Source organism: Megalops cyprinoides, chromosome 23 (assembly GCF_013368585.1).
Source record: "Megalops cyprinoides isolate fMegCyp1 chromosome 23, fMegCyp1.pri, whole genome shotgun sequence".
NCBI classification, from domain to species: domain Eukaryota; kingdom Metazoa; phylum Chordata; class Actinopteri; order Elopiformes; family Megalopidae; genus Megalops; species Megalops cyprinoides.
The window spans coordinates 2,252,184-2,279,381 of record NC_050605.1 but is presented as its reverse complement, the minus strand read 5'-3'; the positions used below and the strand labels follow the sequence as shown (position 1 = coordinate 2,279,381).

The window sequence follows — 27,198 nt, the reverse complement described above, 5'->3', positions numbered from 1 at the left end:
AATTATCAAATCATCAAAAAATGTAGTGAACAGTGTACAATCCAAATGCACAACATCATTACAACTTATGGGGCCTCAAATCACTTCTGAATTCTCCATCTTTGGTCATGCCCCCTGAGATGCAACTCCCCTGTGCAGTTCTGCCAACCTCACCCATGTCCTGGCGGTGCATCGGTGCACTGACGTCAGTGTTGCTCCTGCTTGTCTACTCCACTTATGCTCTGCCTACAATGATGGGTAGCTGATGCTCTCATCAACTTTGGAGCTTGTTCTCCCGCTGCTGCTGGGACTCTCTGTTGTATCTCAGAGCAGGTCTTAACAGCAGCTGAAATTTATGACTTTAAGTGCAATGGCTTTCACTCTTCTGTGAAATTCCCCAGTTCTTTCTCATGGTGTTATGATGCATGTTCTTTGGTGAGCAGCAAAGGGTTAAGTCCAGCCCCCTCATTATTTATTCATGAGATGCTGCAGTAATGTCTGTGCTCGGATGAGCAGTGGGGGATTAAGTCCGGCCCTGTCATTGTTTATTCATGAGACACTTTGTTGTGCTGTGAGTTCTCAGGTGAGCAGTGAGGGGTTAAGCCCAGCCCCGTCATTGTTTATTCATGGGAGACAGTCTCTCTCTCTCTCTCTCTCTCTCTCTCTCTCTCTCTCTTTCTCTCCACCCCCCCTCCCCCCCCCCTCTCTGTCACTAACACACTCCCTGCAACGCAGTGTTGATACGTGTATGAGCTGGCTGCGAGGCAGGATCAGGGAGCCGGTGATCAAACGTGAGAGAGTCACAGCTGTGTAGAGAGAGAAAGGGAGACGCAGTGAGAGGAATCCACTTCACCTGACGCCCGGCGGGCCACAGCACAAGCGCTCCTACTAACGAGGGATAAACGGTTAACCCGGCGTGACAGAGGTGAGAGAGGGAAAGGGAGAGAGAGGGGGCGGGGGGAAGAGGACGGAGGACGCAGAGTAGGGACGACGGAGGGGAAATGAGCAGTGGGCTGTTGCAGAATCGGCTGCCAGCTCCTCAAGCTGCAAGATCTGGAGCTCATTAAAGGTAAATACGCTCAAACTGGCAGCCCTGTGCACGTGTGTGTGTGCATGTGTGTGTGTGCATGCGTGTGTGGGGGTGTAGGTGTGAAAGATGGCATATTTAAAGAGGAATGAAGAAAGCGTTGTATCTTATCTGAGCAGCCAGAGAGAGAGAGCGAGTGTAAAGGGGGGGGGGGAGAGGGTTACCCGGACAGGGGATGCACAGAAGCAAGCAAACGGCCAGTGCTGGGGCAAAGGAGGGTGGAAAAGAGACAGAGGATTGGCGTAACAGACTGGAGAGGGAGAGTTTCTGTATGTATCACTTATGTATGTCTGTATGTATGTTTTGTATGAGTAAGAATGTTTGCTTTGCTTTGGCAACATAATGTATGTTTGCCATGCTGACAAAGATCTTTGAATTTTTTTTAAAAAACCCTAGACCGATAGAGATAGAGAAAAAGAGAAAAGGAGAAACATAGAGGGAGAGAGGGAAAGAGAAGACTGACAGAATGAGCTGTAGCAGGTCCTTCTAAATGGAGGAGAGAAATTGAGAAATAGGAGAGAAAGAGAAAGAGAGAGAGCTATAGTAAGTTGTCTCATGGGAGAGAGAGACAGAGGGAAAAGCAGAGAGAAAACAAAAAGAGAGAAAGAGCTGTAGCAGATGTCTCTCTTCAGTGTGTCTCTGACTCCTCACCTCCTCTTCGGCATGCGGCAGGATGAAGGGGCAGTGCGTGTCCAGATCGTAGGGGGGCCCCCGCTGATCCTGAACCTGAGCCCCACCCCCCGCTTTGTCTCCGAGGCCTTCATCAGCAGCACACCTCTCTCCACTGAGCCTCCCCAGTCCCTCCACCACCCCTCGCCGCGGCGGGGGCCATGGACGGACTGCGCCTGCCGCCACTCATTGAGGAGGTGGCCAACCCCACAGGTCAGTCTGCCGCAGCTTTCAGGTGTGCTCGGGACCGAAAGGGGATCAGATCAGGAGTGGGGGGGGGGGGGGGGGGGGGGGGGGGTGCTGGGGAGGATCAGTGGAGAGGGGAGTGCTGGGGGGGGGGGGGGGCAACTGTGCCAGGAGGAAGGAAAGAACCAGGAGAGAACATCATTGCAGTGTTGTCCAATGAAATGCTACTTCTTCGTTACAGTGAAAAGCTCCTCTCCACACAGGCACAGACCAGGACCTTGCACCTCTCTGAGTAGTGATCAGAAATGGACTTGTTAAAGGCATTTGGGAGTTGAAAGGCGCCTCCCGTTGTCTTTGGCTGAGAGAGGCCGTTATTGCTGCAACCGTTATTGCGCCTATTGTCTTAGCTTGTTTAAGTGTTTTGTTCCGATGGCTGTGGGGAGCATGACATTGACTGTGTGGTTTGAGCACGTCTCTGTGGGTGCTGTTCGTGATCAGGGGACTGGCGCAATCGAACGCATCTGAGCACTCAGGTGCCTATTGCATCCTAGGAGAACATCAGCTCAGAGCCTCCCAATGAAACACTACCTCTCGGCTAGAGTGGAAAACTCCTCTGTAAACAGGCATAGACCAGGACCACACACCTCTGTTTGCAGATTAAAACTGGGCAAATGAACTGAAATGGATTTGTTCTTTTGCAGTAAGCTCTCAAATGACAATGACTTAACAAGTGCAAATATCATACAGACATTATAGGGGTGGTTTTTTCTTTCTGTCTGCAGCAGGTTTATAGATGTTTAGAGATGCATGTCTTTATGCACAGCACTGAAACACCAAGCACTTTGAACAACAGAAAAATGGGAGCCAGGAGTGTTTTTACACTGCTGGTTGTGTATAGCTGTAATGTTTGAAATTCAGTGCGACTTCCCCTGAATGCAGCTGTTTATTAATGAGTACAGGAGTAATGACAGGCAAAGCAAAAAAGAAGAGCACTGTTGGGAGGAATTGGAGGAGACTGAAGCCCGAGGAGTGCGTGGTGGGAAGGATGTTTTTGTTACGAAACAGATCAGAGCAAGCCTGAGATATCACGCCCTCTGAGCCCAGCTGCCAGCTGATTGTCTAGCTGTCACCCAGGGGAGTCCAGTGCTTGCATGGTTAGCGTTGCCACCTGTGAGGTCTGAGAGACAGCAGACCAGTGAGGACTCTGCTGAAAGGAGTTAAAAGGATTGACTCACTGCAAGGCTTTGATCCGGCTCTGATCAATAAGCTTTTCATCTACTTTGGGAGTCGATGGTCAAACTTCAGTCTTCCTAGCAAAAATGCATGATTCTTTGATGGGACTGGCTAGTAATCTGTTAACATTCCAGACCAGTCAGGCAGTTAGTGCAAGAAGGCACCTTCCTTCACTGTAGGGTGACAGCGGTGCCACCAGCAATCCATGAACTACTGTGGGCTGCTGAGCTCTTATTTGGGTACTGGGTGAGTGGTGGCCCCCCTCTGCCCCCTCTGGATTTCTCACCAGGTGCCTTTGCACATTCCCCTCCCACTCATCACTGACTTTAGCTGTGGCGTCTCCTGCTTCAGAGGCCCCACCCAGCCCGCCCATGTTCCTCCCACCACCCCACCCCACAGCTGCTCCCCACCCCTTCCAGACCTGTTTGTGCTCCTGTCCTGCTTTTACAGTGGCTGCCCCCCCCCCCCCCCCAAAATATGCAACCCCCCCAGCCCCACCCACCAAGACACTCACATGCTCCAAATGCCCAGCTCCGCAGTGCTTTCTGTAGCCCCTCATCCCCAGCCTCTCTACAATGCCTACACAGTCCAGCTCACACACACACACACACACACCCACTTCAGCACTACAGTGATGCAGCATCCTATCAGAACCTTGCCCTGCTGCTTGCTGTGTAATGCTCAGTGGAGTGCATTATTCTTCACCCCTCACCCAAATGGGGGATCCATGCACAGGTCCACTGTTAATTCTGATTACATTTCTGTAGCAGATGTCATCCATTTATATAGCTGGGTATTTACTGAGGTAGTTTAGGTTACATACTTAAAGTATCCCTGGATACAATGGCTGGTCTTTGCCTAGCAATCAAACCAACAATATGGTGGTTACTATCTTGCTTCTTGACTCTGTGCCACATGGTGCTTAACACTGCTGCATAAACACTTGAGTTGACCGCACCTTGAAGTCGGATCTTACGGTTGGATCTAAACAGGGCCACCTAACCCCTCCTTCATGCGTGTCACAGGGTCTAACTCGTCCTTCTCCTCTCTTACCCGTCACCCCTCTTCAGACATTGTCTTCCTCTTCTAGCTTCTCGAACTCTGCCCTTCCATCTTCCTCTCTTCCTGCCCCCCCAAGAGTCTTCCTCTTCCTCTTCCTCAGCTGCTCAGTCTCTGCTCCTCCTCTCCCTGTGAGCATGGTTTCCGTCACATCCTGCCATTTCCAGGGAGCCCAGTTAAAGCCTCTATCTCGTTCCTTAATGGCAGGTGGCTCCTTTTATGTACCACTGCCACAAAAAAATGGTGAATTTTAAGAGTGCACAGATGTACCAATGTATCACACAGGGAAAAGGTTGCAGGGGTGAGGTTTTATAGCTGCTGTTTTGTGTTGCTTGTTTAAACTCTCTTGTCTGCTCCCTTTCTTAAAACAAAGAAGGGTGTGTATGTGTGCGTGTGCGCATGTGTGTGCGTGCTGTCCGTGTGTGTGGTGTGGGTGTGTGTGTGTGAGTGTGCATGGTTATCTGAGTGTGTATGTGTGTGTGCGGGCGTGTATGAATGTGCGTGCATGCGTGTTTGTGTGTGTGTGTGCGTGCGTGTGTGTGCGCGCGCACGTGTGTGTGCGTGCTGTCCCTGCATGATGGTGCCTTCGCGCTGGAGGTTGTAAGGGTGGCTAATTCCCTGACTGGATTAAAAGTGGAATAATGTTCTGGAGGAACAGAAGAAACTGCAGCTGTCCCCATTTCCTTTCATTTCCCTCTGAAGGCAATGCATCGCTTTTCCATCTGAAACAAAACAAAACAAATTAAGTTTGCTGAAGCTGGTGGTGAACTACTTTTTCTGACTTTAGTATTCATTGTGGCAGTTCATCCTACAGGGGGCACTATAGTTTTTTGAGCTGTACCCTGCGGGGGTAGGAAAACCTACATGGAGTTGCTGTTGTACGGCTGATTCCTAGGTGTCGGTCACAGGGACGATACCACAATGGCACCCAGATGATAAAGCATGCTCCTGAGGGCTCTTTTGCAGGAGGTCACTGAGTTTACCCGAGTGGAACACAGTGAGGAAAGTATGTATCTGCATGCACGGCAAGCCCGGAGAGCAACTGGCGGTGGCAACAGCAGCAGCCGTGGTGACGCTGGTGGTGGTGGTGGTGGTGGGGGGGGTGTCTCCATGGTAACAGGACAAGCGTGTCAGGTCCACGCATGCTCTGCTTCACTCTGCTCTTCAGCCCCTCAGGAGTAACAGAGAGGAGAGAAAGAGAGAGACAGACAAGGGCCTCTCGTTCACCATCCTGTGCAGGACACAGTGGTCTCCCACAGAGAACATTTAACTTGCTCCTATTGACATATTTCACAAGTGTAACAAAAATAAAGACACCACACCATTCTGTTTGCTCACCAAAGCCATCCTGCAGTCACTCCTCAGTCAGAAACAGAGAGAGAAAGAAAGAGAGCACAGGCACAGGATGAGGAGCGGGAGAAAATGAGATTGAGGTTGAACAGAAAGCTCAAGGACAGAAGTGAATAATTCATGCCCTCCCACACTGCAACAGAGAACTAAAAAATATAATCCCACTGCCCCCCCCCAACAGTCATGCCCCCACACCTGTTCGCTCACACCGTTCTCAAGTTCTGAGGAGTAGCGTACCCATGGCGGCACGACTCTCTAAATACCGGATTTTTGCCCACGCACAGTCACCACTGAAGCACTGTTATTAGCTGTTTACTCCAGGCAAAGGCAAGGCTGGGGGATCCTAAGATTTTATTAGCCGGGTCTGAGCTTTTTAAATTTTGTTTCACCTTTTTTACTGCCTGCATCATTCACAGCCATGATAGATGAGGTTGACTTTACCTCAGGAAAAGGTGTAGGGTTCATAGTTGCCTCGACTTGGGTATCAGCTGGGTTCTTTTGGTCACAGATATGTGTGATGACATCACTGGCCTAGTTCCTCCTGTGTGGCAAATATGTCCTCCCTCTCTCCATCTCTCTGTCTTTGTCTGTCTCTCTCTCGTTCACTCTTTTTCTCATTCTTCCTTACAAACAGGTAGCTAGCAGTTCTTTGTCTGTTGTCTAATAAAGACCCTCCCCAGTGGTACCATGACTACATCATCCCGACTCGATGGCAGAGGTCTGAAAACTGACCCCCCCAAAGAACAGAATGAAAACTGGTTTTGGTCGACAGCTCTTCTCAGCCATATGATACTCTTGAACTATGTGATGCAGGTGAGACAGTCCCACAGTGTTACAGCAGTTACCTCCTGCTTGCCTTCTCTCCTTGTCAATCAGAAAGGAGCCTGCTCCAAAAAACAGCCCTACCAATATAATATGAAAAATACCATATGAAATACCATGTGAAAATTAAATACACTGTAATGTACTGAAAAATATACTCTTCACCCTATGAATACATTGCAAATACATTATTATTAATACATAAATTACATTAATGCAAAGCAGAAATATAGGGCAATATACACAACTTGCAATAATTTTCAATATATTGATTGAGCAAAATATATTGTCTGAAATATATTCTTTATTTTGTAGGGGATAGTATTACCATCTCACCAAACTTACCCTGAAAAGCTGATAGATACTTACTGAACAGGGCAACATGGCACATAAGAGAAAATCAATATCACCAGAAAAAACATCTAGAAAATTAAAGCCAACAGCTGGTGCTTACCTCCCCCCCCCCCCCTTACAAAAGTTAATAAATAAATAAGCCTATTAATAAGCACATAAGTTTGAGGCAAAAATGAGGCACACCCATTTATGCTCCCTTTAATTTTATTTGTCTTCTCTATAACTCCATTTGCCAGTTCCAACAGCTTTCAGAAATGCTCAGAATTTGCAGTGCATGCTTTTTGTGGAACAACTGACAGAAACAGAAAGCGCTTTGAGTCCAGTCTCTGGCAGGTCACCCTCATCGAGTGACCCTTTTTCTTTAAAAAAAAAAAAAGGATAGCGTGGCGTTCAGCTTTGGAGAAATGCTGGAGGATTCATCTGGCATGCGTCTGGTCATTGGTTTCCTTCATATGGAAGAACAGATTGTCTGTCTCTCTCCCCCCCACCCTCTCTCCCTCTCTCTCTTTCTGCCAGTTCTGTGGGAGTCTAGCCCACGAGATGAGTGGCATTGGAACCAGAGAAATCAATATCATTACTCACTTTGACTGAGCCATATGCATGGCATGGGATCATCTGTGTTTACATATATTTTCATGATCCTCCAATGATTCACAAAGGTGTAGCTTTGAGTTTTTGTTATCTTTTACCACAAACAGGAAAAGAACACTTTTGACTAGGGCCATCTCGCATCGAATTTTATTTACATCACCGTTCGATATTGTCGGGCTGTGAAGTTTCCGTGCTTTTACAAGTTTAGAGCAGCTGAAGTCTGGTCTTGTTGAAATGAACATTCTTCACTTTAGACACAGGAATGTGTCTAAAGTGATGTACCAAAGCCTTTTTTTACAGACACCTGAAGTAAAAAGACATGGTGACAATTTGTACAAAACAATTTTGTTCTGTGTTGATCTATGTACATTGTCACTCTATTGATTTTCTGTCTACACACTCGGAGCTATTTGCATACAGTTGATTGATTAAAGGTACCCCTCTGTCGACAAGTTTAAGCTGATTTCCTGACTAAATGACTGATGGTTATCGGTTCCTGTAAAAGGAGAATTACATGAAGGTCTTGTACTGTGCTTTTGCTTTTAAACATGCTGTTTTAGGTATTGTTTCAGCAATCGAGAGCAACAGAATGTCTTCCTTCATTGTTAGATGTCTGCTAAAAGTAATGTTCCCGTCTGATTTTGGTTCCATGTCAGACATCGTACCTGGTTCCGCACAGACGTCTGTTCAGAGGACAGGGAGAACACAACAAGGCAAGCAGGCTGTGCACTCAACGATCTAAAATGGTCAATTACAAATGCTGCATGGACAAAATTAAATGAATATCCAGGTGATTGACAGAGTTAAATGAATATCGGTGCGCAGATGAACAGTTGGTGATACCCTGTTTCTGGTCACAGCGGTTTTGAAATCCTGTCTTTGGCTATAATGGTGTTGATATATTGTGTCTGGGTGAAGTCTTCCTGATATCTGGGCTCTGCATCTAGTTATCTTGACATCCAGTGTCTGGCCACAGTTGTCTGGTTCGTTACTGTGCTTGTGTTTGTGTGTTTGCGTGTGTGTGTGTGTGTTAGCGTTTATGTGCATGTGTTTGTGTGTGTATGTGTTGGTGTGTATGTGCATACGTGTGTGTGGCTGCATGACGGCATGTGTATGTCTGTGTGTGTATGTGCATGTGCGTATGCATGCATGTGTGTGAAACTGTGCATTGGGCCAGAAGCTGGATTAGCGCTGGTCTGGAGGGGGTGGTGGAGGTGAGATGAGATTGTCAGGATCAGAGCAGTTAGATAAGCCAGGGCAGGAGAGCTCTGTAGCTAGTATTCCCCTCAGCTCTTCCTGCTCACCCCAGCCCCGCTCTCCCCATCCCTCTGAGGACACTATAAAAGGGGAATGACAGCACACCAGACAGGTATCGATTCTGGGTGGTATTCATGTGTCACAGAGGTCAGGTATGTGTGTGAGTCATTCTAGAAATGCAGTGTTTGTGTATATGTATATGTGTGTGTCTGCATTTGTGTGTATCAGAAATGTTGTCTTTGTTTATATGTGTGTGACAGAGAGTCACTTGAGTTGTTTCATAAATCATTTATGTATACTGGCTGGGCAATACAAACATTTATTTTGTCAAGCTGAGACTGAGCCAGAGCCAGTGTGAGAGGCCTAAGTGTTTGTTATCGGCGTGTTTGTGTGCATCTTCTCTTGGCTGCAGCATTGGTTTAGCGGAATAAAGATGCAGCTGGCGAGGTTGGCAGTCTGCAAAAGGTGCCAAAAGGTGGGCAGGACAACCCACATAGTTGAAACAACTGGAGCAGGTGATTATAGCACAGGCTTTAAAAAAAAACTCCCATTCAGACGGCACTGTCTCGCTTAGCACGCTCTCTGGAGAAGATGGAAATCTCAGTGGTCTGGAGGGAGAGAGATGGGGAGAGAGAGAGAAAGAGGAAGGTAATAATTACTGTCTGAGCTCTGCCGGCTCACGAGACGGAACCGCCCCAGTGGACTGACCTGAGGAACAGAGGCGCCCGGTGGTGTTCTCAATTAGCTACCTGCTCCTCCGGCTTTTGCTGCCGAGTATCACTCTCTCTCTCTCAATTCAATTCAACTCAACTTTATTGGCAGGGCAAACAAATGCTGCATCGACAAAGCAATAATATAAACAATCAAGTATATTTCAGTGATCACAGAGCCTGTCATCCCTGGCTTGCCAGGTTTGCCTGCATCACATTACTGGCATTTACTGGAATCATCCCTTTGCAATAGCCAGGCTCTGACCACTCACATAATAATTTGGTCAGGATCTGCCTCTGCTTTGCATTTTTATCATGATCAGATATTCTGTTAGGATATAATCTCTTTTTACAGACCCATAGCATTCCAATGTGATTTGTGTTTTTGTGTGTGTTTCCCAACCCAGATAAGTCAGGTATTTTATAGTTTGGTTTCTTCTCATTGGAACTGTCATTGCGGTGCTGTCCTGAAGCTGACTGATGGTGGCACTGGTCTCCTCAGTGAGCTCCAGGACCAGCTAGGTGCTAGATTCCCAGATTCCAGATTCCCCTTCTTTCCAGATCTTTTTTTCTTTCCTTCTCTCTCTCTCTCTCTCTCTCTCTCTCTCTCTCTCTCTCTCTCTCTCTCTCTCTCTCTCTCTCAGTCTCTCTCTCTCTCTCTGTCTCTCTCTCTCTCTCTGTCTCTCTCTGTCTCCCCCCTTTCCCCCTTTCCATCTCTCCCCAGAGGCAGAGCAGAGGCACTCTGTGCGTGAGCAGCCTTTTGATGCGTTCAGAGATGCACTCTGAGGAGAAGCAGACACATTCGAGATTGCGCCTGTCGGGACTCGTCTCGTAGCTGAAGCGGAGTACTGGAGTAATGAGTTTGGACACGACTGACCCCTGGGGAGTGTGAGCTGATGCTGCCTGCGGGAATTTTTGGAACTGTCAGAGGGGACCCAGGCCTCCAGAATGACTAAAGGGGACAGATTCTTACGTACATCCTCTCAGTGACACCCCTCCACCTCCTGTCACTTTGTTTCTGTCCTTGCTGGTAGTATTATTTATTGAAAATTTACAGGTACCTTTAAGGCTCCCCACTATCTGACAGCCCCTGTAGGGGCCAGCTACGCAGCTACTCTCCTACAGAGGCATTGCTGTGATTTTCCTTCTGGGATTAGAACTCATGCACCCTTTTCCACTACGACTGTTCCCTCTGCGTGTGTGTGTGTGTGTGTGTGTGCGTGTGTGTGTGTGTGTGTGTGTGTGTGTGTAAGGTCCCTGTGTGTGTGTGTGTGTGTGTAAGGTCCCTGTGTGTGTGTGTGTGTGTGTGTGTGTGTGTGTGTGTGTGTGTGTGTGTGTGTGTGTGTGTGTACGCGCGCGCGCATGCACGTGCACTGCCCTCATTGTCATTCATTCCGACCTGTGTTCCAGACGCTGTGGGTCTAGAGGTATCTCTTACATAAAATGTTCTTTCAGCAAGGACTGTTCAGCACAGCATCAGGCTAATGTGTTATCAGCTTTCAGGTCTATTTCAGTCCCAGTCTCACTGAAATGGGGAGGAGGAGGAGGTGCAACCCACGTTTCTCCAAAATACATGTATCTAGAAGAACGACAAAAAGCCCACATTTTCATATTTAATGCTAGTTCCACTGGAGATTTGTGCAAGACAGAAGCTGTCAATAGACCCCCCATTTTACAGAGAAGAGGAGAATTCATAAAGGTCTCTGTGCACATTAGCAACATTGCTGCTGTGTTATGGCTTACAATATTGCTACAGGGTCCCGGCACTGCGCTGAGGACATTGTTAGTTTTTGTGTAGTTTATCTCTTTGCCAGTCCCTTGGGATGGATGTTTAAAGCTGATGAATAGGAACTTGTTGCACAAAGCTCTTTGAATTATTCACCACATTGAGGCCGCATGTTTCCTCCTCTCTGATTGGTGCTGTTTCCGATCTGTTAACCGTGCCCCACATGTCAGGTTTCCTGGGGTTAGGTGAAGTCTGGGAGGTCTCACCAGCCCAAATCTGTGTGTTATGTAACTAACATCACAGACGGTGGACAATAAAGAAGAAAAAACCAGCACAGAACAGCATGAAAAAATAATAATTACTGTTTATATATTCATGTGTGAGTCCTTTTATCTCTCAAATAAAAGAAAGGATTTTGGTGTTTGTTCTTTTTCTGTCTTCTCTGAGTCAGTTTTGGCTCAGTTTGGTCAACAGTGTTCCTGTTTTTTATTTTTGTGATAAAAATGTTTTTATTTTGATGAAAAGACAGATAAATAATGACAGATAGCCTTGAGCTATGCACAACTGTTCCAGGGATTGCATATTAATACTTTAAACAAGATTACCTCATCATAGATCATACAGATGCAAATCAATGTAAAATATAAATCAAATACAGTGAATCGTCAATGTACTCACTTTTTTTAGATGCTGTGAAACTGGATGGGACTGGCCTTGTACCCAGTTTCTTACTGGTTAAGGAGCAGGACTCGTAACCAAAAGGTTGCCGGTTCAATCCCCACTGGGACACTGCTGCTGTACCCTTGGGCAAGGTACTTAACCCACAGTTGCCTCAGTAAATATCCAGCTGTATAAATGGATAACATTGTAAAACAACTGTCACCTATGTAAGTCACTTTGGATAAAAGCGTCTGCCAAATGAATAAATGTAAATGTAAATGTAAACACGAATAAGCCTGCTGCGTGCGTCTATTTGGAAAAAAAGCAAAAGAAAAAAGACAACAAACAAACCCCATTTGCAATATATCACAAGACACCTTGTACAATCTATTTCTCGAGGAATTCAAAGTGTTGAGGAAAGATTTCTTTCCTCATCCACATTGTTTCAATTCTTCCAAGGTTTTGTTTAGTTTGTGAAAATTATGCTCTAATTTCAGTATGAACACAATCACCATCCTCAGAGGTAAAATATATATATCACTTACACATATATCACTCAATGCCCATATCTCTGTGCCTCATTTGGCTTAGCTAGTTTTATCATTATGAAAATTAGTCATCATCTTATGCAAATATATTTTTGTCTTCTGTTTGAGAAGATTGCACCTTTAGCTTATGCACTCATATGATCACTTTCTCTCACACACACGATGCAACCTCGAACAATCACCCATGTGAGACAGAGGAAGGGAAAAAGAGGAGAGAGTGACGTAAAAGGGAAAAGAGATGGTGAGAGTGAGAGAGAGAGTGAAAACGTGAGCAAGCAAGCGGGAAAAGAAGTGATTATTGGCCCGGACTGCTGGTGATTGTTGTCATAGTTGTCATAGCAGCACCGCAATTGGGCACTCACCGGTAGCACCAGCCAATCCCATGACCCGTCAGCACGTGCACCGTGCCATGGAGGAAAGGCTGGTGAATAAATGGGTCTTGGGTGCTGCTGACAGGCTGAAGAAACAGATTTCCTGACTGCATGGAATATGTGGGTCAGTCCAGCTACCAGTGATTCGCTGTTATAGATTGAGGTCTGAGGTTTCCTGTGTGAGACTGGTAGGGCCCTATTAAACATGGGAATGCTAATATGCTAGAATAATGCTTAGATATTAGCAGGTTTTGCATTGAGGAGAGTGTTCATCATGACTCTACTGTCCTGTGTCATGCAGTGGATAGATACAGATAAATCTTCATTCATTTCCTCTGTTTAGATTAAGGATTGGTTGTATTCTGTAGTTAAGGGCAGATACCATTTGTTTCAGCAACATCTCAGCTCATCTTGACCCACAGAGCAATTGACCAGACACTGTCACCAAATACAAGCATCTGAGATGTTACACCATCAACATGTCCAGCACTCCCTGGTGGTCAGCTCTTCATGCTGCAGCTAATCTGAGGAAAGTGTGTTGGTCATTTCTCTCCCACGGGTGAAGGCGTCACATGCACAATTGATAGTGTGGTAGCCCAGGAGTCACACACTTGATCGATAGCGTGTGTGTCTGAAAGTCACGCACTGAGTTGATGGTGTTCAAGCCCTCCATACATTCACTGCCTGTTGCAGGGAGGAGGAATCTTTGAGATGCACGGATATTGACTCCCCCACATCTCCGCCCCTGCACCCGTGGTGATGTAAAAAACAACACATTTCAACCTCTGAGATTTACCTACCCCTCTCTGTCTCTCACTGAATACCGCACATCTCTCTCTGTCTCCAGCTGTACATGTATCTTCCCACCCCTCTGTGTCTGTGTATATCTCTCTCTGTGTCCTCCCACCCCTCAGTTTCTCTGTTAATATCCTACTGTAGCATGCAACACATGTATGTTTCCCTATTAAAAAGAACATAAATAAGAAAATGCATTTTAAGAAGGCAGGAATGTTATTACTTACACTGGGACTCTTTGTTGGCTCTGTAATACTCATTATCTCTGCCCTGTCCTGTCTGTCTGAATTCCCTTTCGCGCCTAGGTGACCTCACTCTAACCTTGATTTTAACTGAGGGCTGCTCAGCTCCTGTCTGGAATCGATAATGCACCCGTATCACAGGAGGGAACCTAAATCAGTCCAATTGAAATGGTATCTAGTTGAATGCGGCGGTTTGACGGCAGGGTTGAATGAAAGCCCTCAGGCACAGGCCATGGTGTCAGCAGCACTAAGTCAAGTGTGCATGACCTCAGTGAGTGCAGGTAAAAGTTATTAATTGGACGAGGCAGTAGATTTGAATGCACTGTTTTTGTTTTGTTTTTTTGCACAATTCTTCATTATATATGTGTTCTAAGCCGTAAAATAAGCACATACATTTCGTAACGACGTCAGCAAGCATGTTGTTCTCAGTCTTCATGAAGCGATTGTGTTCGGTCAGCGTACGGTTAACATTCTCTCTGAGGGATAAATGGTAGGCTACCTGTGTTCAGTGAAAAACAAAATCATTCATGAAGAACCACCGAGTTCTCAGCTTTTATTTCACTCTTTAATCTAAACAAAAGAACAGGGATTTTTTTGTTGTTTCGCAAGAGGCGAACCTCTGAAACGTTATATAATGTATGTAGCCGCCATGTTCATTACCCTAGTAACGCATTCATTTGCCAAACAGGGCGTGTAAGTAACACACAATGTAGCGCAGCGGTATTGACGTATTAGACATATGTTTGTAATTCAGTGCTTTTAAAATGGAAGGGAGGTCCGTTAACAGACTGATGGGTGAGGCAAGTCCGGCGTGATCCATTTCTGTTGCTGTGTAGTGTATTTGAGCCGGTACCGCTGTACTCTGTTGCTTCCATTGAAAAGTTGTACGGGGATGATGCTCTCCCCAGGGTCAGGTGGCTCATCACTGTTTGATCAGCATGTGGAAGGCTTCTATCATCAGCCTGTGCTGATTAATATTGCACATCATAACATTGTATAATATGATATTGGACAGTTTCCTCAGCGTGGAATATCATTTAGAGATAATGCACAGGATCATCACATTAAGAGGTGTGTGTGTGTGTGTGTGTGTGTGTGTGTATGTATGTGTTTGTGCGTATGTGAATGTGTGTGCATTTATTTTATGCATTTGTATGTATGTGCATGTATACATGTGTGCATTTGTGCACGCGTGTGTGTGGTTGGACACCCTTTCCTGCCTGTACATATCACTGGCTTTTTGCAGTCTTTTGTACATAGGATCTGTGTTCTCCTTCGCCTCCAAGACCTCACCTCAGCCAATCAGCCTCCCTGTACACAGAGATTTCAGTAATCATTAAGGGGCATTAGCTTTAAGAGGATCAGGGAGGTGTAACGTCTGGTCTAGACATGGGCGTGATCCTCAAGTTCACAAACTCCCTTGCCCCCTCTGTGCTGTTTAGGGACCTACCATATTTAACATTGACATTTTTTTTTGGGTTCATGACAAACCTATGGTCACTGGCTTGGTCCACTTATGATGGAATGAGCTGTCTGCCCTGACAAGGGGAGCAAAATCGCTTTTGACCTGCCTTCCAAGGACACGCCCCTTCAGCGTGACACCTAAATTGGCCAATACATCGGCTCTAATCTGCCAGCTTGAGACCTGACATGAAGCAAACCGCACCACTGTTTTTCAGTTGTGCAGTAGCTGACAGCCACTGTAGTGAGTAAATTGACTGATAGTGTTTCACACTGGAGATGTTCTATGTATGTGTTTGCATTTTAACTAGATTAAATCCCTCTGCTTTGCCCCAATTATATGCTTGTATTGCTGTATATTGCATAGTGTTTTGAAAATCTCTATCAGAAATAAAGAATAAGGGTGCTTGCTGATAGGTTGTGGGACTAAGGACATAGTGTAATATATATCTTTGTTGCCTAGCAACTTGAAGGATGAAGTCAATTCATGCCCGTGCCACCTATTGGCTGCTTCAGTTGCATCGGGTTTAATCCAGGACGGAATAGAGAAGCCCCTGCTATCGTCGTCTAAAGGAGTCTGTGTGATCTTTGATAGCATCTCCCCCGGCACTATGATGCAGGGAGGAAGCCACAATGGCTTCAGTTCCATGACGTCAGCTTTGTTTCTTGCTGCAATGGGACCAGACTCTGACTCTGAGCCCTGATAGAACCCCGTCTCGGGGAGCTGCAGGTGGTGGTTGGGTGTGACATCAGACGAGAGTGATTGGATGGCGGAGCAATGGCTATGCTGAGTCATGGTTTTATGAGATGATGCCATGCCAAGCATTTTGGACCATCTAAGACTCCTCTAGATGTAGAGGGAGTGCATTGCGCAGAGTTTGGGTCACCTGCCATACTTTCCTCATTTCCATGGCAATGAGGGTGATGACATGAGGGAGGAATTTAACAGGAGGGGTGATTTACAGACCTCCAGCTCCTGCTTTGGGGGTGCAGGTGGAGGGATTTAAGGAATTGAAACCAGTGCACCTGTCTGTGCCCCTGCACTTTGAGTTACAGAATGAGTCAAATACTGACATTTGTACAGAGGAAGAGAGAGTCAGGGAGAGTTACAGAGGAAGAGGAACACAAACAGAGACTGTGAGAGAAAAGAAGGGAAGAAAGAAAGGAAGAGAGAGAATGAATGAAAAAGAGCTGGGAGGAAGTTCTCATGGCTTTTGTGATACTGTTAATTTACATGGTTCCCTTGTCTGGCCACACGGTGGCGCATGTTGATCATCCAAATCAAGGTTCACTGTGACATCTCTTGTGGAAGTCGCAGTGTAGCGCGTGGGATGGAGCACTAGGAGGGGGAAGTAGGGGGAAGAGAAGCCTTAAGGGCAACGGCTAAAGCCTAGGGAAACTGGGGTCATGGGTGTGCCAAGATAAATACAGGACCACAGGAGGCAATCTAGCTGTTCCACTGTGCTTTTTAATAAGGAGGATTTGAACCAGAAGCCTTATAAACTTTTTAAAATCACTGTCTTATTTTTCATACACTGCTAATCTAAATCATAAGGTATCCTTTGAGACAGGCAAGAATAACTGGATAAAGTCAGAATGAAAACAGACTGGATGATATTTGAAGGAGCTCTAAGAAAGCTTAAAAGCTGCAGTGGTCCAAGGGACTGGGCATTGTGATAGTAAGCACATTCTACTGGTCCACAGAGGAGGGCATGTGAATGTGACTGTGATTCTGAAACAGTATGGGAGTCACTCTGTCACATTCAAAATTGCTTTTCTCACATGAAGTTACAAGTTCTTCCAGAGATATTATGGAAGCATAGAAGACAATTCACAGGGAGTAACAATTAAACAGTCAAAATAATGAATTAGCTGTTATGATGACTAAACTGATGAGGATTAAGTTATACCCAGTTACATTTACAATTACATTCCTGTTATTTAGTAGATCCTCTTCTTCAGAGTGTCATGCAACATGTGATTAAATTTTAATATTACATTTGCATTTCTGCCACCCAGCAGATGCTGTGGTATCGCTGCCTGCCACTGTCTGAAGGACAGTGCCCATGTATAAACATTGACATGTAGTGCTTTTTTCTTACATTTTTTTCTTATTATTGTTACTGATCGTTTATTCATTTGCTTATTTCCTCTGGTATGTTTTGTATGCCCATGCCTGTATATGTAGTTATGTAGTCTTTTTTGTTTTGATATTATTATAATACAGATTAGTAGTCTAAATCTTTTAGGTTTGTAGTTCATTATTATTATGAACTCTATTGTTCAGATAGTTAATTTCCCTGTCTTTTTGTCTCTCTGTCTCTCTTTCTGTCTCAGATGACAACTACGATCTGAAATTGGACAAAGCTGGCATGGAGGACGAGCTGACCGCCAAGGAGAAGGAGGTGCTGGAGGAGAATGAGGAGAAGGAGGAGGGGGAGGTCAGGGCGGGCGACATGGACAGAGAGCGAGGGGAAGAGGAGGAGGAGGAAAAGGAGGTGAAGGATGAGAAAATGGACGACGGGGGCCAGCAGAAAGAGGAACCGATCTCGGAGGAGCAGGAGCTGGAGGAGCTGAGGTCCCAGGTCCTGCAGCTGCTCCTGGAGCTGGAGGAGACCAGGGAGGCATCCCAAAAACACGAGGAGAGCTTCCACGAGCTGCAAGGTGAGCATGCCTTAATGGGCATCCACCAAACAACCCCACAGGGAATTCACAATGACCGCAGTTTCTGTGGCGCAGAATCAGCTTGAGGAAACATTAGTTTGACACAGGAACCCCATTAGATTCAATTTATACATTGTTTCATTGAATATCTGAGAGAACCACTTAGAGATATACCTTGTTGTGAGGGAGTGACTGAGGGATCAGATGGTTACCCAGCAGCCTCTGCTTTGATCATGCGCACTGCTGTGTGCAGACACCGGCGGGTGTGTGCAGACACAGCTGCGCACCCCGGAACCCTCATGGCCAGGTACTTCCAGACTGCATTGTGACATCACAATAGGGCTTTCCGACTGAGCATGCTCAGCTGTCAGGGGTCATGTACACCAGCTGTCTCCCATTAGTGCTGCCCTCCAACTGCCATGGCCATTACTGCTGAGTCACCGCGTCACTCACAGGGTGGTGATGTATCACACAGTAACACACACACACACACAGACACACTGCCTACTCCTGGCTTCTGTAACTAGGAATAGTCTTTTATTAGGCTGGGAAAGTAGAAAGCTATGCAATAACCATTGTTTATTTTATTTTATAGCCCATTACCTTCGAGTCCCAGCCCAGTGCTCTTACCTCTCACCATTACAACACACATCACCTTTAACCTTCTGAAAAGTCAACATTTAATCACGGCAGTTTGTAATTTCATGCCAGTTCAGCCCTCTAAATCCTCGTAGTGACATTCAAATTATTATTCTTCACAATAAATTTTACTGAATTATTAACGCTGCTGGTTCCTCTAAACACAATGGAATCTTTAACCTAGGGAATATCAGCAGACACTGGAGGTTGCCAGACTTGCAAAAGCACAGTTTTTTGGCAGTGCCTGTAAAGAGCGGCAAGCAAAATATCCTTTCTCTGATTCACAAGCACAGAGAAAAGCATGCACTTCAGAACATGTTTCATCTAGCTTTATGTTATGTGTTAGCATTATTCGCTAGTACACATATGGCGTTCAAAACCTGGTGACACCCTGATTAACAAAGTTGGCAGAGAAAAAGAAGCAGTTTCAAAATAAAATACGAAGTGAATAAATTATTTGGAAAATCTTGTTATGGACGCCATCCTTGTTCTGTGTCCCAAAAAACAGTGTTACACAAAATGTACAATCACTCTTCTCCCCTGAGGAGGTTTGTATGTTTTCATGCCTCAATGGCCTTTGACCCAAAAGTACAGCACGCTAAGTGTCCTTGATTAACCTCATTGGTTAAGAAGACAAAAATGATTAAAATTCCTTTGCATTGGATAAGAATAAAAAGGCCAGTCAGATACAGAAAGTAGGTGATAAATGACATGCTGTAAAGTAACTGTCTCAACTTGACTGCCCTGTTTCTTGTTCTCCTCTCTGGACCCCTCCTGCGCTCCAGGTCTGCTGGATGACGAGCGCCTGGCCAGCGCCCACCAGGCAGAGACCTTCACACGGCAGATCCAGAATCTGCAAGGTAGCCTTCTGTTCCTACACAATGACCACTGTAGTCCATCTCCAAACTCAGCCATGATGATAATCTACAGTACTTAACAAACCGTGACTACTCCTCTTCAAAACTATGACCACTGTAAACTGTTTAGGATCTTTAAGTAGGACCATGCCCACATTCAGTTTAGATTTTTGGATGGCTAAAACCACTTTTTATCATTCATATCTCATGATTGATCACTAACCATGACTGCAGCTCTCACATCTTTTATTCTGTCAATTTATCCTTGTTATTTTGATATGGGGTCCATGCACAGGAATCCAGGGTGTCCCATCTGTGCTTTAATGGCACCAGAATAAGGGTGTCAGTTTTTACAGCACAGTGGCTCTCAGCATGACATAAGCAAGCAATTATATGATGCTGCATCATGTCAAATATAGGGTGTGACAGATTTCTACATAGTCAGAGATCTTAGAGGGAAAATGTATACAGTGTATAGATATGGCTGATCAGTTTCCCTCAGTACAGCTGCTTTGGGTCTGTAGGTCATTATCAGTCACCACACAAAGGATGACCATTTCCCTTTGGTAAACATGTTAATTCTAAGAGCAAATAAGAAATGACTCTATCATTCCACCCCACTTTACTTTGATAGGATTAACACACACATGCACACACACATACCTGCAGACACACGCACATACATACACACACACACACACACACACACGCACACACACACACACACACACACACACTCGCGCGCACACACACAGCTCCCAGCATGGCTTTTGAAAGCTTCCAGACAGACCCTATTTGGAGTTGTGGATATACAGGGGGACCATGTGACCCTCCTCCCCTAACTTCAAAAACAGCAGAGCCCAGCCATGTGTGCCTGCAGTAGATATATGACAGGGTGGAACCTGGTGCCAGGTGCTCCTCTGGAGTGTCACTCGTAATCCCAGGGCCTGGGCCCGACACTCACCCACCAGCGGCACTACACCCTGCTGCCACTAATCTTCTCTCTGGCAGCTTTTTGGCAGCACCCCCCTACTCCTGGCAGGTCTTTGGCAGTGCCTATGGTCCCCCCCCCAGTAGCCCCCCGGGAAGTCTCCCCCCCCGGTTGTGTAAATGAACTGATTGTCAGGTTGAGACAATGGGAGATGTGAAAGTGCAGTGCTGCAGTTGCTCCTGGATCAGGTCTGGTCTGCAGGGAGCATGGGAAAATGGGCGGGCTATGGGACAGAGGGAGGGGCAATCTGAGCTGCAGGTCAATAATAATTGGCTAATGCACTGGTTCGTTTCATGGTGACCAACATCCCCAGATTCCTCACACAGGTAGATCAAGGGCCCATGCCAAATGGCTGCCATTCAGTTAAAGTTCTGAACTTTCTAAATTAGCTCAGAATTTTACTGATTACAGCTGCAATGCATTGACCAGTGAGGTACATACAGCATTATCCACATGCACATGAATGTCCTGTGATACTGAAAAACTACAGGCTGCAGTTTCATTGTAGGAAAGCTGCCATGCAATAAAAGTATATTATGCTGGTATCATAATATTTGCAGTTTCACCCAGGTTACATTATTGCAAGCGTGTCAGAATGTGAAATGATTCATATGAACCGGGTTGACCTGCAGTAGAAATGACTGACTGCTGCCCCCTGCAGCCCAGCTGCGCTCGGTGCAGGAGGAGATGGACAGCCTGGAGGAGGAGAAGGAGAGCGAGCTGGCGGAGGCGCATGAGGAGCTGCGGGTGGCACAGGAGGAGGTGCTGGTGCTGCAGCAGGCGGCCGAGGAGGCGGCGGCTGAGCGGGAGAATGACATTGCCAGCCTGCAGGAGGAGCTGTGCCGCCTACGGGCGGAGCTGCAGCGCCTGCATGCCACGGCTGACGAGTATGAGCTGGAGGTCACCACGCTGCGGGCCGAGATCGCCATGAAGAACCAGCGCCGGGAGGAGGAGAGGAGAGAGGGTGAGCCTGCAAGCCCCCCTGCTATCTGTCACCCTGCCCCAATCACACCACTGTCTTACTGCTATTATACCATTCACACGCCTACCAACAGTGGAAAATCTACAGCAATCCCATAATCCCCATCGTAATTTTTACAGGCTTTACGTAATTTAATTAATAAAGAAATGATTTTATGAGTCAAATACAGCAAATAAGCTTTCACTGAGAATGTGATTCCAGTTGGCAGCGTGAGGCTATTAGCAGGAGAAAACTGACAAAGCAGCCCAAGATTTTGGGGCCTTACGCAAGGCCACCAATGTTGCCAGATTGGTCTCCTTTGGCCAGATTGGCTGAAAATTTTGCATTGGCTCATGGGTCAAAAAAATCCTACTGACACTTAAGCAAATATTTAGCTTGATTCTTTAATTGACCAAATTGGCTAGAAGAGGATGCCGGGTGTTTTGTTTTGGATTTGGTTTCTTTCTTTTTTTGAGTAAGCACATTTAATTCACAATGACATCATTTTCAATAAAATTCAAAACTAAACTAAGTGGTGCCACTGAGGCTTGGCAAGTCTTTTATTTATTATTTTGTCTCTTTTTTGCTCTTTGATTTTCTTCTTTCTTTGATTTGCATACACCCTCTGGTTTCCACACAGCAAGAAATGCTGCTGCGGAGCAATATGCTTTGCAAGGCCTTATTCACAGTTGTAGGTTCAGCATCTTGACCACATAGCAGGTATTGCAGCCACCATTTTGCATTCTCTCACTTCTTCTCTCACACCATCAATGCATTATTTTCATAGCTCCACCTGGAGGTCTGTATGTTCTAGAAATCTCAATATACTACATGAACTCAAAGATTTTAAAAGTAAAAATCAAAGGAGCCAAATCATCCACTGGTGAGAGCTGACCAGGCTAGGTGGCTTTTCATGATGTCAGCATTAATAACAATCTCAGTGGGAGAAGCTCAGAGCTGAAAGCTGGCTCGGCCTCTGTCAAAATGCGGAACGATACGCTTATGTTTCTCACTAATGCCTTGACCTTTCAATTTGAAACGCCGTTATTGTTTGGTGTGGTATTTCATGGTTCCCTGTCAGACGTGCTAATTTGTTATGACTTGTTTTCCTTGGTTTGAAGGTACCGCTGAAATGTGTCACCCTATCAGAAAAAAATGCCCTAATTATAGCTTTAACCCAAGTACCCAGTCCCCTATTATTGTTCTCTGTCTGCAGAGTGAGACAGAGAGAAGGAGCTTGGCCTCTTTCATGCATGCAGGTGTCTGTCTGGGGCTCCTCTGGTCTGCTGTATTCCAGTGCATACCGAGTAGCCCACAGGGGGCTGTGCAGCTCTCAGGATCTCTGTCTTCAGGCTCCAAGCTGCTGCAACAAACACACTAAAGTACACCACACAAAGACGCACTTTGTTGCTTGACCAGCATGACAATGCCAGCTGGAAACATAAAAGAATTCACAGACATGGGATGAGCTGGCCAAGAGCAGCTCTGAATTCTGGTATGTCCATAGCCAAACTGTGTATGCTAGAGAGAAAGAGAGAGAAAAAGAATGAAAACACAGGAGAAAATGGAGAAGTGAGAAAGCGAGAGAAGAGAGGGGTGTAACAGGTGAAAGAGAAAGAGAGGTGAGAGAAGTGAAAGAGAGACAGAGAAAGACAGAGAGAGTTTATAGTTTATTATATACTTTATACTTTATACTATACTTTATAAACTATTTATATTTGGCTTTGGCAATACTGAACACCTGTGTGGCCAATAAAGCTTATTTGAATTTAAAATTGAGTGACGGGAGAAAGCAGAGAAAGAGAGAGAGACTGGAAAAGACGGAGACAGACAGAGAGAGAGGGGTGCAAGTGATGGTCCACGCAGAAGGTGCAGGACCACTGGAGGATGGGCAAGGTGTGAAGTCCCAACGTGGTGCCACCCCGCAGAACAGGAGGCGGAGAACAGGGAGGCCTTTGTCGGCCTCAAGATTGAGTTACAGTGATCATATGCCGGCTCTCTTTGTTCCAGAACAGGAGTGTGGGTCTGCTTACCCCTGCGTGCTCTGGTAAAAAGCGCACATGTAATGCAATTACCCTCCGCACCGCTGCTGAGAGAACCCTGGCAGAGGGTCATCCCGGTGCGCCCACGTGGTCCTCAGAGACCTCACATGATTCCCATTATGATCCTCAAGGGAAGGGTTAAAAAAGGCCTCCTGACAAAACATAATACGATGGTTCTTCCTCCACTATAAACCCCTTCTCACAAAGTGCTGTTAGCTCAGAGTCATGATAGCTGTCCTCTGCAGATGCTCTCTCTATAATTATAACAGTCACCTTGTATTGTAGTAAGTGAGTGCAGCTTATTCTCAGTGACTCTGCTGATATAGAGTTTTACATTTGCAGTTCAGAAACCAGGTGGTTTGTGGTTTGAGGCCCTCTGTGAGACACTGGCCTTATGATTTTGATTTGAACTAGCTGTAGATTCCTCCTGAATGAAGCAAACACAGGTAACCCAAGGAATAAGTTTGTGTACCAGAATACTGTTGTTGTGTTTGTAACAGTCTATGTGCATGTACCAGGGGTGTCAGAGCATTGGTTGTATTGTGTTGTGATCACACCTTGCAGATTCACAATTTGCCTGAATTTCTAGTTTCTAATTTCCCTTTAGCATTCAAGCTCACAGCCTCCTGGTCAAAATTCAGAGCGCTACCCATTACCCAGCACTTCTATTGATAATACCAATATGGCTTCAGAAAATTTTGGCACCACTTATCACAGAAAATCCCTGCGGCTCGCTGCCCAAAAGTAGACATAAATATAGCACGTGGTTTTTAAAAAATGTCATGCAGCGACATGTCAATAATGTCTTGTTAACATACACTGTGACTCGTATGATGGACGTGTGGAATTTTGAGTGCCACGTTAATAGGTGCTGTGTAATAGGTTACAGATTACTAGTTACTAGTTACTTATTACATTAAAAATGTAATAAGTAATGCAACAATTTAATTACTTCATCAAAGTAATGTAACTTGTTACATTTTATTACTTTTTGATTACTTTTCTAACAAATGTTTTAAACAAGGAAATAAAGCTGAAAAGTCCTAAAAACATAAATTTAAACCAGGCAGTGTAAACCTCACAACAGTACTCAACACTGATTACTGTCAAACTTTTATTAAAAGTTCTTCAATATAACTTGAATTAAGATTGTAATGTTTTGATTTTAAAGTACAACCACCAAAACAAATCATGTATGTAGATCACAAACAAACTAGCAACAACTATCGTTGTGTGCCCAACAAAAAGCACAGTATGCATAGTCCATTAATTTAGTCTGTTGGTGCCCTGTAGAAATTTCACAACCTAATGACCTCTCCAAGTTAATATTTAATGAAAACACAACACAGAATTAAGTTAGCGAGTGTTATTAGATCTCACATAGGCTACCTACATCACTATTCAAGGAGGACTAACGTTAGTTTCCTATCAAAGGGTTCATAAATAGAGGTGAGGCTGTGCAAAAGGCATCTGTTAACTAGCTAGCAATTAATTTGTCATGAATGGAGATTAAACATAAATATGTAGCCTACTGGACGGGCACTGAGCAAACTATAGAGCTAAATTATGCCTTGAACACACATAAATAACATGGTGGGGCGGGAGGTACTTTATTTTATGTGACTGATTGCGGTTACATTAACTTACCTGTAGATGTTTCCTCAGGTTTGACATCGAGCATTTTGATGTTGACAGCATTTTCACCGCTGGTAAACAAGCTTTACACTGTACAGTAATGTTAGAGTGCTTTTCTGATTTCAGAAGGAAAATTTGAGCGTATACTGCCAAATGAATGGAGCCTGTCTAGACGTAGAGACAGCTCATTGTAAGCCATCCTACCCTTGATGGCGTTGCACTCAAATTTGTCCCAACGGCTTTGCTGACCTGTGTTGTCCAGAAATATGCCAGAAGAAGGCATTCCTGCATGGCGAAAAGATGCAAAGCAACAGAATAAATGTTATTTTCTACATACAGTGTCAGCTTTTTACCGTAAAGAATATATTCGGATCAGGGCTTAAAGCAACAAAATTTTTTGAGCCTGAAATAGGACACATGTAAATTTTGTGTTACCACAACAGCTTTAATTCAAAATTGTAAAACAAAAAAAAAAATAAAATAAATACAACTATTAATACAATTTTGTATTACAGTGCTTGTCAGTACTCCGGTCCCCTAGCTGTTGTTTTGTGTTCTCCCTGTCTGTCTATGTGGTCCATGTGCTTTTGTTTACTGTTCCCATGTGTTCCAGCCCTGCCCCGCTCTCTGCCCTGTCCCCACCCACCTGATTTCCTGATTGCCTCCACCTGCCTGTCTGCCCACTTGCTTCCCATCTCCTCGTCAGCCCAGCTCTATATTTACCCTGCTTGTCTCTGTCTTGTTGCCGGTTTGTCTCAGTTTCGTAACTGCCTGATTATTCATTGTGTTGTTCCTGTCCTGGCTTTTGCCTGACCTCTGACTTCGTCCCTGCCTGCCGCCCTGCTTTGGTTGCCTGTTCTGCCTGCCTGCCTGCCTGCCTGCCCACCTGGTTTGACCCTGCCTGTTCCTGTTTTTGATCCCCATTCCTCGTTTGCCTTTCTGGTTTTTGACAGTGCCTGTTCTGCCATTACAAACCTGCCCTGCGACTTCAATAAAACCACTTGGAACCTGAGTACGTCTGGTCTGCATATGAGTCCGTGGCTGTGCCCTGACAGTGCTCAAATTAAAAGTGCTTCCCTTTTTCTTAAATGCTGTTAAAAATGAAAAACGCAACTTCAATAAACGTTGGTCGAGTAGCAAGATACTGTGTTATGCTCCATCTATTTCAATGCATGCTAGCCTATTATGCCGCAATCAATTGATACAGTTCCCGCAAATACTTCCTGGCACCGCCTCACAGAAAGTTGAAACTATTGCCGATTGGATAAGAACAGTGCTCTCGTGGCAGTACGTCGGCTAAACAGGCTATTATTGGTTAAAACTCATCTGGAAAAAAAACATCACGTCAATGATAGCTTTTAATAGAATTGTGTTCCGGTCTGGTATACGCTAGTAATAATACATTCCCTGATCTAAAGTCTCTGCACTCCGGATTTCCGTCGTGGGGCCGGAGATCTTTAACTCCTGTTGGATGCAGTCTTTAATCTTTAATCTTTAAATGTTGGATGCAACCCCTTTGTAATCACTAAAATTTTGATTTGTAACTCATTTAATTACATATTTTTTCTCAGTAACAGTAACAGATTACAATTACATTTATTTTGTAATTTAATTACGTAATGCCCTTACATTACTCCCCAACACTGCCGCCAGATGACCAAATAGGATGATTTCACTGCAGTCAGATTTTCCAGTAGCCTCTGTGCCTCAGATCACCTGATCTGTGTGGCCTTCACATGGCTGCCCCCTGACTCAGAGATCAGACTGTGTTTTTCCACATGCCATATCTTTTCCAGGGTACGTCTGCTACATAAATCCACAGAAAACCTGTAAAGCACTCACTGAAACATACAGACCATAAAAGAAAGCGTCGCTAATCATCATATCATACACATTTCCTCTATCCAGATAGATTATCCTCCCCAAACAGTGATCATCTGGGCATTTTTGGCCTTGACACCAGATCTCAGAACAGCTTGTTCTACCCCCATCCTGGAACCCAATCATTTAGTGTAAAATTCAGGATCAGTTAGCCAGGGCAGAAAATATCCACACTTCTGTGGTGGCACTATGTATCTACAGAACATTTGTTTTAATTGTACAAGTCAGCATAGCTGTTGTCTGTGTACCTCACATGCAATCGGCTTGGAGGGAGTGGGAGAGTGTTTCAAAGATGCTGAGTGGGCTATTTAGCCTTCTGTTTTGATCATGGAATGAAGCAGGGTGAGGAGAGAGGAAAATCACTTAATTTCAAACAGACAAAATAATCTGGCTAAAGTAATGTGCTGTAACTTAACATGGAAAGTAGT

General features: G+C 45.1%; 1 protein-coding gene across 4 annotated transcripts in view; it reads left to right on the top strand.

Annotated features, from left to right (window-relative positions):
- The first annotated feature begins 709 nt into the window (after nucleotides 1–709).
- LOC118770173 (coiled-coil domain-containing protein 136-like) overlaps nucleotides 710–27,198 on the top strand; it is a 42,036-nt gene continuing 15,547 nt past the window's right edge. For 3 of the 4 annotated variants that reach the window (XM_036517679.1, XM_036517676.1, XM_036517680.1), the window contains exons 1-5: nucleotides 710–1,048; nucleotides 1,739–1,948; nucleotides 17,438–17,764; nucleotides 19,189–19,263; nucleotides 20,913–21,215. In XM_036517679.1, the coding sequence (XP_036373572.1) occupies nucleotides 1,897–1,948; nucleotides 17,438–17,764; nucleotides 19,189–19,263; nucleotides 20,913–21,215 (757 nt within the window). In that variant the 5' untranslated portion in view covers nucleotides 710–1,048; nucleotides 1,739–1,896. Of the gene's footprint in view, nucleotides 1,049–1,192; nucleotides 1,336–1,738; nucleotides 1,949–17,437; nucleotides 17,765–19,188; nucleotides 19,264–20,912; nucleotides 21,216–27,198 lie in introns of those variants that run through there. The other variant, XM_036517678.1, reaches the window with a different exon arrangement.